The 15,117-nt window shown below is 36.8% G+C and overlaps 1 protein-coding gene across 1 annotated transcript; it reads left to right on the forward strand.

Annotated features, from left to right (window-relative positions):
- The first annotated feature begins 1,570 nt into the window (after positions 1-1,570).
- Positions 1,571-12,594, forward strand: ccdc47 (coiled-coil domain containing 47). The gene is made up of 13 exons (XM_061981344.1): positions 1,571-1,707; positions 3,308-3,621; positions 3,702-3,803; positions 7,083-7,257; positions 7,384-7,505; positions 7,580-7,645; positions 7,730-7,831; positions 8,747-8,857; positions 8,940-9,025; positions 9,093-9,151; positions 9,224-9,333; positions 11,878-12,045; positions 12,153-12,594. Exons 2-13 carry the CDS (start codon positions 3,316-3,318, stop codon positions 12,231-12,233), a joined length of 1,488 nt encoding a protein of 495 aa, XP_061837328.1. The 5' UTR covers positions 1,571-1,707; positions 3,308-3,315; the 3' UTR covers positions 12,234-12,594.
- The last annotated feature ends 2,523 nt before the right edge of the window (positions 12,595-15,117 follow it).

The following is a 15,117-nucleotide window of genomic DNA, read 5'->3' on the forward strand; positions in this document are numbered from 1 at the left end:
TGTTTTAAAATCTGCTATTCATAATAAAAATCGAAAAACGGTTCTAATTTTGTTTCTTGATTTGCGTTTCAGAATTGGAAATAGAATGAACGGAAGGTACACGGACCTGGTCGTCCATGTATATTTTGGTCATTGAATTTTCTTTGGGAAATTGAAAGTCAAAAAACATTTGGTTTATCTAAAATGTATTTTGAAATGCAAAGAATGTAATTGAAAATCATAGCGTTTTTAGTTTTGGTATCGAAAAACTTCTAAACACGATTTGATTTTAATTTTACATTTCAAATAGCAAACTTTTTTTTTTACCATGAATTTATTAACGTGGTTGAAACACTTGGTCCTCTCCAAGGTTTCTCATAGTCATTCACATCGATGTCCCACTGGGGTGAGTTTTTCCTTGCCCTTATGTGGGCTTTGTACCGAGGATGTCGTTGTGGCTTGTGCAGCCCTTTGAGACACTTGTGATTTAGGGCTATATAAATAAACATTGATTGATTGATTGATTGATTATTCGAGTGTTACCATTTAGTGGTCAATTGTACGGAATATGTACTGTACTGTGTGAACTGTACTATTTCATATAATGTATTCTCTTCCTTTGCAATCTATTAATACAAGTTTAAATCAATCATTCAATCAATCAACTTAAATCCCTCGTACAGAAGAACCGGAAAAACAGACAACACTGATGTTTTTACATATTCTGACACCGGAAATGTTTTTGTTTTCAAAGTAAAAGCAGGGACACTACGGCACACTGGCTAAACTGAATTTGGAGCCCGACACAGAAATTATTTAAAACACACCTGCAGATATATCTACCCATATAACACACGAAAACATTATTTGATCAAGCTATGTTTAATAATTATACACAATAATACATATATAATACAGTATTAGATATATAATACAGTATTTTTTGGTCGTATCTTTAAAACCACTACTTCCGGTTTGGTCTGGGGTTTTTTTTTCCGTTTTTATTGAGATGTTCAGTCCTCGTTGTGCCGTGTCTAGAGTCATTTCTGTGTGGGGCTCCGAATACTTTTTAACCAGAGTCAAAGGCACACGCATACCGTAGTAATCAATCAATCAATCAAGCTTTATTGCAGACTCCAACGTCCAAGTGGACATACAACCACATACAGCACATAAGCCATGCTTTTACTTTGAAAATAAAACCTCCTGTGGCTGCAAATGGGGGGGAAAAATCCTCCGTTGTGGTCCTTTTTGTTTCTGTTTATGGCGATTTGAATTGTTACATGAAATACAAAAATGTTATAGTTGTGTAGTTTTTAGTTGTAGTTATTGCTTTACGACACCAAAACGATTGTTTATTTTATTTTTTGCGTTTTGAAATTCAATTCAATGAAACCAAACGTTTTTTTGTGTTTCAATTTCCATTCATGAAAATAAAATCCAACGACCAAACCTTTTTTCCAGACAAATGTTGAATTAGCCAGCATTACAATGTTTACTTTCTGTCAATATTTCAAAATAAAAACCACGACTGCTGGGCACAGTGTAAAAACGTGGTCGGTGATCACGTGATTATAAATTCTCGCGTTGACAGGCGAGTACCGTGTCCCCGCTCTACTTTTACTTTGAAAGGTTAAAGCCGTGTCAAAATCGCCAGGCGTCTCACCCGCACACTCCTGGGGGTTACTTGGCATCAAACGGCATAACGTCAACCCCGGTAACACTCTGGTAAGACGTCGCAAGGCCTCCGTTTTACACTCGTTTCCCACAATCTGCGCTTTATTATGACGCTGACTTCATTTCTGCTCAAGTTGGTGCCGTGCTAGCTAGTTAGCATGCTAATGCTAGCTAATAAGAAAGTACTGTACTTGATGGGGGATGGTAGGACACGCAAATGTGATTAAAGTGAAGGCTTTTTAATCCGACTTATGTGCAAGTAATAACACCTAAATAAAAAATACAAACACTTTTTTTTTTTTAACAAATGCTGTGACAACGTGTTAGTGCGGGTCGCTAAGCTAAGCCAGCAACATATTTGACATTTGTGCTTGATCTTAAACAATTGACGCACATTTGTTTACGTTTGGTCGTACAAATAAAGTTTATTTTCCAGGTTTGACGTGCGATGGAGTCAAGCACCAGTGAATTTCTTCGTCTTTGTTTACGAGTTTGAAGTCGCTCAATTTGGGAACTTTTCCCAATGGACTTCATCACGTGACTACCAGGCTCTTGGCACTTGTTATTAGGACCACATGAGAAACACAAATCATGTCTCTTACTCCATGTATACGTTTTAGTTCACTGATAAACACGCTGACATTACTGAGGTTTTATGCAGATAAACTCCTCAATCTTTGACACTGTATTTTTGACATAAAAAATATTCATTTGACATGTCTAATTTAATTTGTGTCTGTATTACAATTTTTTGCATTCGAATTGTGTAAACACATTTTTTTTTTACATAAAAAATACTGGCAATTTTATTGAATAAACATTTTTGAGCAAAATGTGTGTTCAAAAATTCAGTTTGTTAAAATACAGTGTTCAAAAAATAAATAAATCGCTATATAAAAATTCAGTGGGTCTTGATTTATGAAGCAACAAATATTTCTGCACGGAATTTTTTTACATAACATTTTTATACACTGTTTTTTTTTACATAAAATCTTTCTTTCACTTAATCTGGGTTCGATCCTGCGCTCGGGATCTTTCTGTGTGGAGTTTGCATGTTCCCGGGGGTTCCCTCCGGGTACTCCGGCTTCCTCCCACCTCCAAAGACATGCACTTGGGGATCGGTTGATTGGCAACACTAAATTGGCATATGTGTGTGAATATGAGTGTGAATGTTGTCTGTCTATCTGTGTTGGCCCTGTAATGAGGTGGTGACTTGTCCAGAGTGTACACCGCATTCCGCCCGAATGCAGCTGAGATAGGCTCCGGCGACCCCGAAAGGGACAAGCGGTAGAAAATGGATAGATGGATGTATTAAATACAATTGTCAGCACAATTTGATGTAAAAAATTCAGTTCACAAATTTTGAACAGGAAAATTCAGTGACATTAATTAAAAAAAAGAAATCTAAAAAAAAAGACACAAATTAACCTCCATTATATTCCTGCATTATCCATCCATCCATCCATCTTGTACCGCTTGTTCTTTACACGGTGGCGGGGGGTGCTGGAGCCTATCTCAGCTGCACAAGGGCAGAAGGCAGCGTACACCCTGGACAAGTATATCAAATATAATTTAGTTTAAAAAAAAGTTGTGCCACTACTCAAACACACATTTTGCTTGTCTGGTTTGACGACTTCCCACTTTGTTGCAGGCACCACAATGCGAAGCATATACCTCTTCCTGGTACCTACCCTGCTGCTGCTCCTCCTGGGCCTACCCGCCTCCAGGGGGCGCTACAATGACGATTTTGACGACAGCGAGGACCTGGCGGACTTCGACGACAATGACTTTGCCGAGTTCGAGGACGTGAATGACGACGCGGCGCCCGAGGCCGGAACTGCCCCGCCGCCACCGGCGAGGGCCAACCCTTCCTCGCAGGACGAGGATGAAGAGGAGGATGAAGACGAGGCCACGGTGGAGCTGGAGGATGACGGTCAGGATGGCTTTGAGGACTCGGACACCCAGGTTGGCTTTTAAGTGGAGATGTAAGGAGAAGATGTCGCTGTGTTTGTAGTGGAGCTAATTTGCTGAGCTGTGCTGTTTAGGATCAGGACATGTACAGCAAATATGACCAGGAGGAGTTTGAAGGGATTGGAGACATGGAGAAGACGGGACACCCCATGAATGACCCCCTCATAATCCACACGGTAAATCTGATTTAAAGCTAAAACCTTCCCTGAGCTTATTATCACTTGTCTTCTGCTGTAACTCTCACGCTCGACACATTTCCTGATTTTTTCACACAACTCTTATTTTAAATTATGTCCCTGTTGAAAGTGCAATTGGATATATTGTTCGAGACATTTTAAAGGCATTCTAAAGTCCAAAATATGTAACATTTTTAATGCTGTTTCATGTATTCTGGCGTCACATATGAATTTGTGTGAAGCAGCCATGTTGCTTAAAGGTTCCACGCCTAGATATATATATAGATATATATATATATATATATATATATATTATTTTTTTACAAACAGGTGGGAAAAAATACAGTTTGTAAACAACGATATAAATTGCACAAATATTTCATCACACAAATAAAATAAATACAATTTATTGTTAAAAAAATACTTAAAGGGGAACTGCACTATTTTTGGAATTTTGCCTATCATGCACAATTTTTATGCAAGACATGAACACAGGTTTTTATTTTTTTTAATTCATTCTAAATCGTAAATAAACGTTGGCAAAAGTCGGATAACAATGGAACCAATTAGAGTCGCTCTTTTCCACAGCGCTTAAAAAAACATCCAAACACCTCCATCAAGGTTTTATATACACACAGTAAGTATATATGTAATGTAGTAACAGGCGCAGTCATAATAACATGTAATATTTACATATTTTGCTAATTTTAAGCATACGGCGGCGCATTCATTTCAGACATATCACAACGTTTGCATTTCCCTTTAAGAAAAACAAACCTACTACTCGCAGCATACTTTGTGAGAGGCAATAAAGATGACTTTGGGACAAATGATGATCCATAAACATATATTTTTAGCCTGAATAAAAGGATGATAATCTACAGGTTTTAAGAGGGTGTGTGCTAAACGACTGTAAATTTAGTGAAACACTAAGTATCATGTAGCAATATTGCTAAGTGCTGAACAATATATGCAAACTATGAACATAATAAAACAATCACTTACTGTACAATGTCTGCTCTCACTGGAATGCTGACTGATGGGACGTTTATATCCTCCAGTTTGGATGAAGAACTAATTGTAATCCTCGCGAAGGGTTAAAAAAATAAGTTGGGGCAAACAAGTGTCTTTTTGCCATCTTTGGATTTAAGTTGGATGCCAAAGGTGACCAACTTCTCGGTTTATGTCAACATCTTTCTACTATCCAGATGAGAGGCATGATTTGTTATCTAGAATTAACTTTTACCAACTCAGAGGCGATGCAGCAGTTCATCGACTCAATATGTCAATGTAGCTGCATAAGCTAGTGTGTTCACAGCGCCACTAAAAGTAGATCTTCTGTGTTAGCACTTATAGTAACAATATTGCTAATACTTGGTTAATGTTCAGGTCACAAGATGTAAATGGAATGTTGTTTTTGGATTTTTTTTTAAAGGGCTTTATGGGCATTATAGAGAACTCCCATTAGCGTGTGTTCTTGTTTTACATAGGGATTATGAATGATAGACACAATTCTTAAGAGTGCAGTTCCCCTTTAAATAAACATTTTGATACATTGTTAAGCATATATAGTGCAGGCATAAAGCAAAATCATCAATTACATCATCCTACGAAATAGGGCGGCATCTATCAATTATTTAAGTAATCATTTGTTCAGTTAGTTTGATTCATCAAGTAATCTGATAAAATACTTTATAGCCTAGTACTATAAAAAAATGTGTTTGTCATAACCTTGATTCTTCTTTTCTAATAAATGCACATCATCAACATTGAAATTGCATTGTTAACACTGCACTGTTCTCGGCACACACACAGAGACACACCACCGCTCTCATGTGTGCACTTTTGCAGTGGCCATGAAGAAACAATTTGTGCGCAGTTAAAGCTTCTTTTTTTTTATCGAGGAAACCATCACTAGATCTAAACAAATTAAGTCTATGAGCACGAACTGAAGAAGCCTACTTGGATGAGCAGCGAAACGTCTTCTAAGACAAACCAAACAGTCCAGTTGCGATCGATTGAATGCCCTGAGATGACAATAACCTGGATGAATAAGAACATTCATAGACACCCACGAGTATCAGTTATAAGATGTGGATCAGAATAGTTTACATTTACACAAATATTACTGTATTGTTGGGAATGATTCTGAAATATTGGCTATCATTTTATTTTTGCTGTGTTTTCATTGTAAATATTCCATAAGGCGTTGCCATATTTCATGCTTTGGCAGTGACATCAGTAATTAGAATTTTCCCTAAAACCTTTTGTAGCACAAAAGCATTTTAACGATACAGAACAAATACAAAACTAATAAGAAAGAATAAAATGCAACAATGGATATAAAAAGTATAATCAAAACTACAATAAAAATTAAGACATAATGAAAATGTGAATAAAACACTACCCTACCTGGTGTGTTTATGCTTGAACTATTACATATAACAACTCACCAGAAAAATGAATCCAAATAAAAATATATAAAAAAAATATATAAGTATATATATATATATATATATATATATATATATTTTTTTTTTTTTTTAATTGTATACTTTTCAATATTTTTATTTTTTTTATTTAAGTCGGGGGTTTTTTATGCACATGCAGCTATTGTGTTGGTAATTGCCCATTGCCCCATGCTATTAGAAAATGAGTCTACTTAAAGAAAACTTAGCGTTTGGATTCTATTATGCACATTCTATATATATACATATATGTATTTTTTATTGAACAAATTAAATAAAAATAAATAAATAAAAAATAGATTAAAAAAATATACAATAAAAATATATATATCAATAAAAACTATATATATATATATATATATATATATATATATGTATTTTTGTATATTTTTTATTTATTAATTTTTATTTAATTTGTTCAATAAAAAATACATATATTAAAAAAAAGATATATATGTATATGTATTTTTTATTGTATATTTTTTTATCTATTTACATTTTTTTATTTTTTTATTTAATTTGTTCAATCAAAAATACATATGTGTATATATAGTATGTTTAATAGAATCCAAACGCTAAGTTTTCTTTAAGTAGACTCATTTTCTAGTAGCATGGGGCCACGTGCATAAAAAAAAACGACTTGCAACTGGGAGCTGCACAAAAGACTTTGTTTGCAAACGTCACACCCCTAATGCAAATGAGCGGTATTCTTGAAAAAATAATTATTTCCTCTCACCCCTAAACCAATTGCACCCTGGGCGGTCGCCCACATTGTCCATAGCCTCAATGGCCGCCTGTTATTTCCGTGCAGGTCCCTGCGCATCTGCAAAACAGCTGGGAGAGCTACTACATGGAGATCCTGATGGTGACGGGCCTTCTGGCCTACATAATGAACTACATCATCGGCAAGAACAAGAATAGCCGTCTGGCTCAGGCCTGGTTCAACTCTCACAGAGAACTTTTAGAGAGCAACTTCGCCCTCGTGGGTGAGTTTCTTCCATCAGTGTCGGGATGTTTCGAATAGTGATGGTCTCCTTTTCCGTCAGGGGACAAAAAGGTCGTTGATGAATCCTTTCTGTCAACAACCTGCTAACAATATTGCGTGCGCGCAGGCGATGACGGCACCAGCAAAGAAGCGGCGAGCACAGGCAAACTCAACCAGGAAAACGAGCACATCTACAACCTGTGGTGCTCAGGACGTGTGTGCTGCGAGGGCATGCTCATCCAACTCAAGGTGTGTGTGTGTGCATCCAGGTGTGTGTGTTTGTGTGGACACAGTGACCGTCATGCACGTGTTTGTGCTTCCAGTTCCTGAAAAGGCAGGACCTGCTCAACGTTCTGGCCAGGATGATGAGGCCCACCTGCGACCAAGTGGTTGGTACCATCTCAGCCAGAAGGATTCTCTCACTGAGTTTATATGTCTCACAGAGTGTGTGTGTGTGTGTGTATTTTGTGCAGCAAATCAAAGTAACGCTCAATGACGATGACATGGACACTTTTGTGTTTGCTGTGGGCACCAAGAAGTCCATGGCCCGCCTTCAGAAGGAGATGCAGGACTTGGTAAGTACGTAGGGATGTAACTATGGAGGTTAACTTTTCTTTATTACGAAAGCTTTTTTTGGACACTGAATTTTTGTGTTGGAGTTTTGTGAACTGAATTTGTCCACATCATGTTATGCTGACAATTTCATTGAATACAAATTCAGTGCAAAAACTATTCTGTGGGAAAAATTCAATTCAAAATTTAAGACTAAAGCACCTCATTGGCTTGTCCTGTGACAAGATCGATTACTTCAGTCTTAATTTACTGGAAATGAGTGTTGAGTTTTGAAGCAAGGAATATTTCTGCACTGATTTTTTTTTTTTACACCGAATTATTATTCATTAATTATTTTTTTTACACTGAGTTTTCACACAATAAAAAATAAAGAATTGTTATACAATTATTTTTTTTACACTGAATGTTTACACAATAATAACACTATTTTAACCAACTGAATTTTAAAACACATTTTGCTCACAAATCTTTATTCAATAAAATTGTCACCATAATTTAATTTAAAAAAAATCAGTGACATAAATTCAGTGTCAAAAAAAGCTTTTGCAAAAAAGACATCAATATGTAACAATGTGGATATTTCACCACACGGTTATTGTGAACCAAAATGATCACGGTATTGTAGAACATGCTTAAAAAGTAGGTTACTTGCAAACACTGAAATCTGTTGACCACATTTTGTTTTAAGTAGATAAACGTACACACAATATATATCTTTATATTTACCACTCTGTTTTAAGAGAGCACAGTCTGTTTGGTCAGTGTGCACAAATGCCTCGCTCATTTTGTTCTCTGCATGTAAAACTTTGATTCTCTATAAAATGTGTTTTGTGTTAATATTTTTTGCTGGAAACCGGCTTAATGCTTTATTTAAATGTCCCATACGCCACACTAAATATAACCTCGTTGTGGTGCAGTGTGAGTTCTGCGGGGAGAAGCCAAAGTCTGGAGTCAAGTTCGGCCTTCCAGAATCTCTGGCTATCCTTACTGAGATGGGCGAGGTCACGGAGGGAGTGATGGACAGCAAGGTGAAGTCTGAGCGCGATACTTGTATATAACTCATCATTAACACATCTGCAGTCTGTCAACCCTGCTTTGGTCTGTTTTTAGATGGTCCATTACATCACCAACCACGCTGACAAGATCGAGTCCATCCATTTCTCGGACCAATTTTCTGGTCCAAAAGTTATGCAAGAGTGAGTATGAGCCCAAGAATAACTTTTTATTCATGTTTGCAGCTATATTTAAAATGTTGTTTTGCAGGGAGGGTCAGCCCTTAAAACTGCCTGACACCAAGAAGACGCTGCTGTTTACTTTCAATGGTGGGAATTTTAGTCTCATTTAATAAAAACAAAACTCATGCTTATTTGGTGATTATTATGGTGTGTTCATAGTGCCTGGCATGGGAAATACCTCTCCCAAAGACATGGACGCTCTGCTGCCGCTCATGAACATGGTGATCTACAGCATCGACAAGGTCAAGAAGCTGCGTCTCAACCGAGAGGTACACACGCACGCATACATACAATCATACATACTGTACATACATCACAGTGACATGACTTTCTTTCTGTAAAAGTGGATTATTTTAGCTAATGTAATCAGTTAATGCCATGGTTAACTTTATTTACTCTTTGTAATCAATCAACATCTTTTTCGGAGAAGGTTTAACTATATTAAAATATCATTTTTGTTAATGTTTTGGCAGCTAGAACCCCAAAATGTCAGGGGGCACACCTGTCCGCATTATAACAACGTTTTTAAATGGTTCTTTAATGTTAATCAACTTAAAGGGGTCATTATACTTTATTTTCTACATTTAAAACACTTCCTTATGGTCTACATTAGGGGTGTGGGGAAAAAATCTATTCAAATTCAAATCGCCATTCTCACGTTGTACGATTCAGTATCGATTCTCATTTTTCAAAAATCTATTTTCTTTTTTTTTCTTTTTTTTTTCTTTATTTTATTTTTTTTAATTAATCAATCCAACAAAACAATACCCTAACCCACTGCAATCAAATTCCAAAACCAAACCCGACCCAGCAACACTCAGAACTGCAATAAACAGAGCAATTGAGAGGAGACACAAACACGACACAGAACAAACCAAAAGTAGTGAAACAAAAATGAATATTATCAACAACAGTATCAATATTAGTTATGATTTCAACATAGCAGTGATTAAAAATCCCTCATTGACATTATCATTAGATATTTATAAAAAAAAAAAAAAAAAAAATGAACAATAGTGTCACAGTGGCTAACACTTGCATCGCATCTCATAAGCTTGACAACACACTGTGTCCAACATTTTCACAAAGAGAAAATAAGTCATATTTTTGGTTCATTTAATAGTTAAAACAAATTTTCATTATTGCAATCAGTTGATAAAACATTGTCCTTTACAATTATAAAAGCTTTTTACAAAAATCTACTACTCTGCTTGCATGTCAGCAGACCTGGGGTAGATCCTGCTGAAATCCTGTATTCAATACACCGGAATAGAGAATCGTTTTGAATCGGAAAAATATCGTTTTTGAATCGAGAATCGCTTTGAATGGAAAAAAAAAAACGATTTATAATCGAATCGTGACCCCAAGAATCGATATTGAATCGAATCGTGGGACACCCAAAGATTCGCAGCCCTAGTCTACATAACATGTAATGGTGTTTTTTTGCTCAAAATGTAGTGTAGATTGTTTTACAGATCATCTTCAAGCCGTTTTCTGACAGGATGCGGTGTTTTGTGTCTTATATACGTAGCTCTACTTCAACTCACCGCCATCTTTGTTGTAGTTTTTAGCGCTTCCATAGCAAGTCTACTGACATACGTTTGAACTACACGCTACTTTGTACTAGAAATGGCAACAGTGAGGGATGCATGTGCATGTACAAGCCAGTCTGCCTCATAACAAGAGGGTAGCGAAAAATAAAGACCTTAAGGAGTACAATGGCAGACTTGCGCAAAGCCTTCTGGGTACGTTATCATATTTGGATAATTCGCTGACATCATCAATGGCAAAAACGTCACAAATTGGGCAAATTCCAAACTGGTCGTTTCCCGGAAGTAGGAAGGAAGGCAAGATTTTTTTTATTAATATATTCGCAATGCCTCCACAGTTTTATACAAAATGTTTGGATTTATGCAGTTCCAAAATATGTACCAATAGGTAAGGTATACTTCCTGTGTTGCTCAGTTACCAGACAGCGAGTGCCTTTGTTCAACCAACCTTGCTTTGCAAATTCTGTTTTTACAGATGAAGAAAAAAAATTGAATGTTTTATCAAATTTATTTTTTTATTAATATAGATTACGTGTCTGTTGCGATGTAATTATATCGTTTTACATATTTATACATACACAGACATGCATTTGTACTAGGGTTGTACGGTATACCAGTACTAGTACTGCGATACTAATGAATCATATTCGGTACTATAACGCCTCTAAAAAGTATCGGTTTATATTATGTTTATAAACTCAGGAAATGCGTCCCTGGACACATGAGGACTTAAATTATGACCATTGTATGATCCTGTAACTACTTGGTATCGGATTGATGCCCAAATTTGTGGTATCATCCAAACCGAAGAATAAGAGATTACATTTTAACAGAAGTGTAGAAAGAACATGTTAAAAGAGAAAGTAAGCAGATATTAACAGTAAATGAACAAGTAGATTAATAATTCATTTTCTACCACTTGTCCTTTAATAATTTTGACAAAATAATGCAATGGAAAATGACACAATATGTTACTGCATATGTCGGCAGCTAAATTAGGAACCTTTGTTCGCTTACTTAATAATAAAAGACAAGTTGTCTTGTATGTTCAATATTTTATTTAAGGACAAAATAGCAATAAGAAACATATGTTTAATGTGCCATAAGATTTTTTGTTAAAATAAAGCCAATAATGCCATTTTTGTGGTTCCCTTTTATTTAGAAAAGTATCTAAATACATTTTGGTACCAAAATATTGGTATCGGGCCAACCCTAATATGTACAGTATAAAAGAGAATAGAAGACCCTCCTTTGTGTTTGCAGGGCAAAATAAAAGCAGACCGCAATCGTGCCCGAGTGGAGGAGAACTTCCTGAAGCAGACTCACGCTCAGCGGCAGGAGGCCGCCCAGACGAGACGCGAGGAGAAGAAGCGGGCAGAGAAGGAGAGGATCATGAACGAGGAGGATCCTGACCGACAGCGTCGCCTCGAGGTCAGGACTATAGTATCCGTTCTGAATTGCAACGTTTCCGGTCTGTTTTGTCAATAACATTAATTCACTCAAAAACACAATTGATGTTTTCAATGCTTGTTTTTCAGGAAGCCGCCCAGCGCCGTGAGCAAAAGAAGATTGAGAAGAAGCAGATGAAGATGAAGCAGATCAAAGTGAAGGCAATGTGAAAGAATGGTGGCCGCAGCTTCAAGCAGACATATTTTCTGTGGCTGTGCCAAGTTCTGCCTGCTTTGTCACCATCTGCTCATCTTGTGAAAAGGACCTTTCGTCAGCATCACATCTTATCAACACAAGCATCCTGGTTTTTAAAAGCATTTTCCTTGTGGGCTTTTATAACTTGACCTGCTGTACCACGTTTTATAAGTTACAACAAGCACCACAGTGGAGTCGATTCGAACAGTAATAATAGCATTAATATAATCTACAACGGTCAAATCGACTTCATTTGAACTTGTATCTGCTATGAGTTTCTTGCAGGCTATTTCTAACAAATATCTGAGCAAAGTCAATAAAGTGCACTGAATTCTTTTTTGTGTTTTCATTGCGGTCAAACTAGAAAAAAATAAATAAAGCAGAGACATCCTGTTGCCTTTGAGAGAAATGGTGCCTTCTATATGGGGACTGGAAAGGGTGTGGTTTCTAAATTTAACTTGATGATCGTGTCAGCCCACTCTGGACTAGATTTAGTTTCATCACAGCGACCAAACTTGACAGCTTGAAAGTAATGACTGAAGCGTAGTGAGGATTCTTATATAAATGATAACATGACTTGGGCCTAGCAAACATTTTTTGGATTGAATTATCTCTCAATTTTAATCTATTGTGTTTCATTTGGAATGTGTAGCAGTGGCCGGCCAGTGAGGTTGGGAAACCACACTCCTTGACAAATCAAATCAACTTTATTTATAAAGCACATTTACAATTTACCACAGGGGTAGCCAAAGTGCTGTACAATGGGCAGGTTAAAAGATAATACGAGAACTGAGCAAACACAACACAAACAGGACACGATAAAAAATAAATAGAACATAAAAACAGGTTCACAGCACGTGTATTATGGGGCGCCATAGCAGGATGGATATCACTCAGTGTTAAAAGCCAAAAGTATGTTTTTAAGAGAGATTTAAAAACAGGAAGAGAGGAGGCCTATCTAACACTCAGAGGTAGGTCGTTCCAGAGCTTGGGAGCAGCAGCGGCGAAAGTTCTGTCACCTCTAAGCTTCAGCCTTGCGTCAGGGACCGTCAGTAGCAGCTGATCTTAGGGATCGGGTGGGGCAGTAAGGCTGAAGGAGGTCGGAGAGAAATGTTGGAGCGAAGTTAAGACATTTAAAAACAAATAGGAGTTTAAAATTCATTCGGTAACGCACAGGGAGCCAGTGAAGGGACGCTAATATAGGGGTGATGTGCTCACTTCTGACAACAGCAATGCTGGTTGGTTCTCAAGTTGATAGCCAGGACTTTTAGCTCGGTAGTCAGCACGCTTGCCTCATGCGGGCGATCTGGTTTCGAATCCCGTGAGGGAAAGAAAAGCTAGGGACCGAACCACGTGGGTGACATTGCAGCTGTCACCCGGATGAGAGTGAAGTTCAGCGGGGTGAATGTAACAAAGGCTAGCCAGTGTGGCTGGACAATAGTTAGATAGATAGTACTTTATTATTATGGGGACGGCGTGGCGAAGTTGGGAGAGTGGCTGTGCCAGCAACCTGAGGGTTTCTGGTTCAATCCCCACCTTCTACCATCCTAGTCACGTCCGTTGTGTCCTTGAGCAAGACAATTCACCCTTGCTCCTGATGGGTCCTGGTTAGGGCCTTGCATGGGCAGCTCCCGCCATCAGTGTGTGAATGGGTGAATGTGGAAATAGTGTCAAAGCGCTTTGAGTTCCTTAAAAAGGTAGAAATGCGCTATACAAGTATAACCCATTTACATTAACATTCATTGATTTCTTCGGGAGAGTTCCCTCAGGAAAATTACAATTCCAGCAGCAGTGTACAGAATTTAAAAAGTAAATAAATGTTATTGTTTTGCATCCCCTGATGTGAACCCACATTCAGACAAAGAAACCCCCAAAATGGGGAGAAAAAAAAAAAAAGAAACGTTGACAAACCTAACCCCCTAAAAACCTTTCGGCCCCTTCCACAACCGATACCGATATCAACCGATACTGATATATACAGTCGTGGAATTAACACATTATCATGTCTAATTTGGACAACCAGTTATGGTGAAGATAAGGTCCTTTTTTAAAATATTAATAAAATAAAAAAAGTAAATAAAATAAATTTAAAACATTTTCTTGAATAAAAACGAAAGTAAACCAATATAAAAACAGTTACATAGAAACTAGTAATTAATGACTATGATAATTAACAACTATTAGTGGACCAGCAGCACGCACAATCATGTGTGCTTACGGACTGTATCCCTTGCAGACTGTATTGATATATATTGATATATAATGTAGGAACCAGAATATTAATAACAGAAAGAAACAACCCTTTTGTGTGAATGGGGGAAGGGAAGTTTTTTGGGTTGGTACACTAATTGCAAGTGTATCTTGTGTTTTTTATGTTGATTTAATAAAAATAAATAAATAAATTAAAAAAAACAAAAAACAAAAAACGATACCGATAATTTCCGATAATACATTTTAAAGCATTTATCGGCCGATAATATCGGCCTGACATCTCTCGTTACAGGTTAGAAAAGCTATTTCTGGTTGCATGGAGATGGCCTAAAACTTTTAAAATGTATTCTTTTTCTTTTTTTTTAATTCAAATTTTTAAAATCGAGTTTTGAAAGATATGAATAAATTTAGAATCGGAATGAATAAGAATCGATTTTTTTGTGCACCCTTAATAGTAAAGCTAATAATTAAATGTGATGCTGTGCCTTGCCCATATAATTCCCAGCGAGATAGTATTTGTTTTTTTTAATCGTACATAAATATCTAAACATTACATTCATAACTTTTTGCTGATTTAAAAAAAAATAAGTCACCATGTTTGTCCAAAAATACTGTAAATGGTGAGGACAATTTGCAGAAATGTCACAG

Source organism: Nerophis lumbriciformis, linkage group LG24, assembly GCF_033978685.3.
Source record: "Nerophis lumbriciformis linkage group LG24, RoL_Nlum_v2.1, whole genome shotgun sequence".
Classification (NCBI taxonomy): Eukaryota; Metazoa; Chordata; class Actinopteri; order Syngnathiformes; family Syngnathidae; genus Nerophis; species Nerophis lumbriciformis.

Coding starts and splice junctions, on each gene's coding strand:
- ccdc47 (XM_061981344.1), top strand. CDS start 3,316: ATGCGAAGCATATACCTCTTCCTGGTACCTACCCTGCTGCTGCTCCTC. Junction 7,258..7,383: donor GAGCAACTTCGCCCTCGTGG/GTGAGTTTCTTC, acceptor GCGTGCGCGCAG/GCGATGACGGCACCAGCAAA. Junction 9,152..9,223: donor GCTGCTGTTTACTTTCAATG/GTGGGAATTTTA, acceptor GTGTGTTCATAG/TGCCTGGCATGGGAAATACC.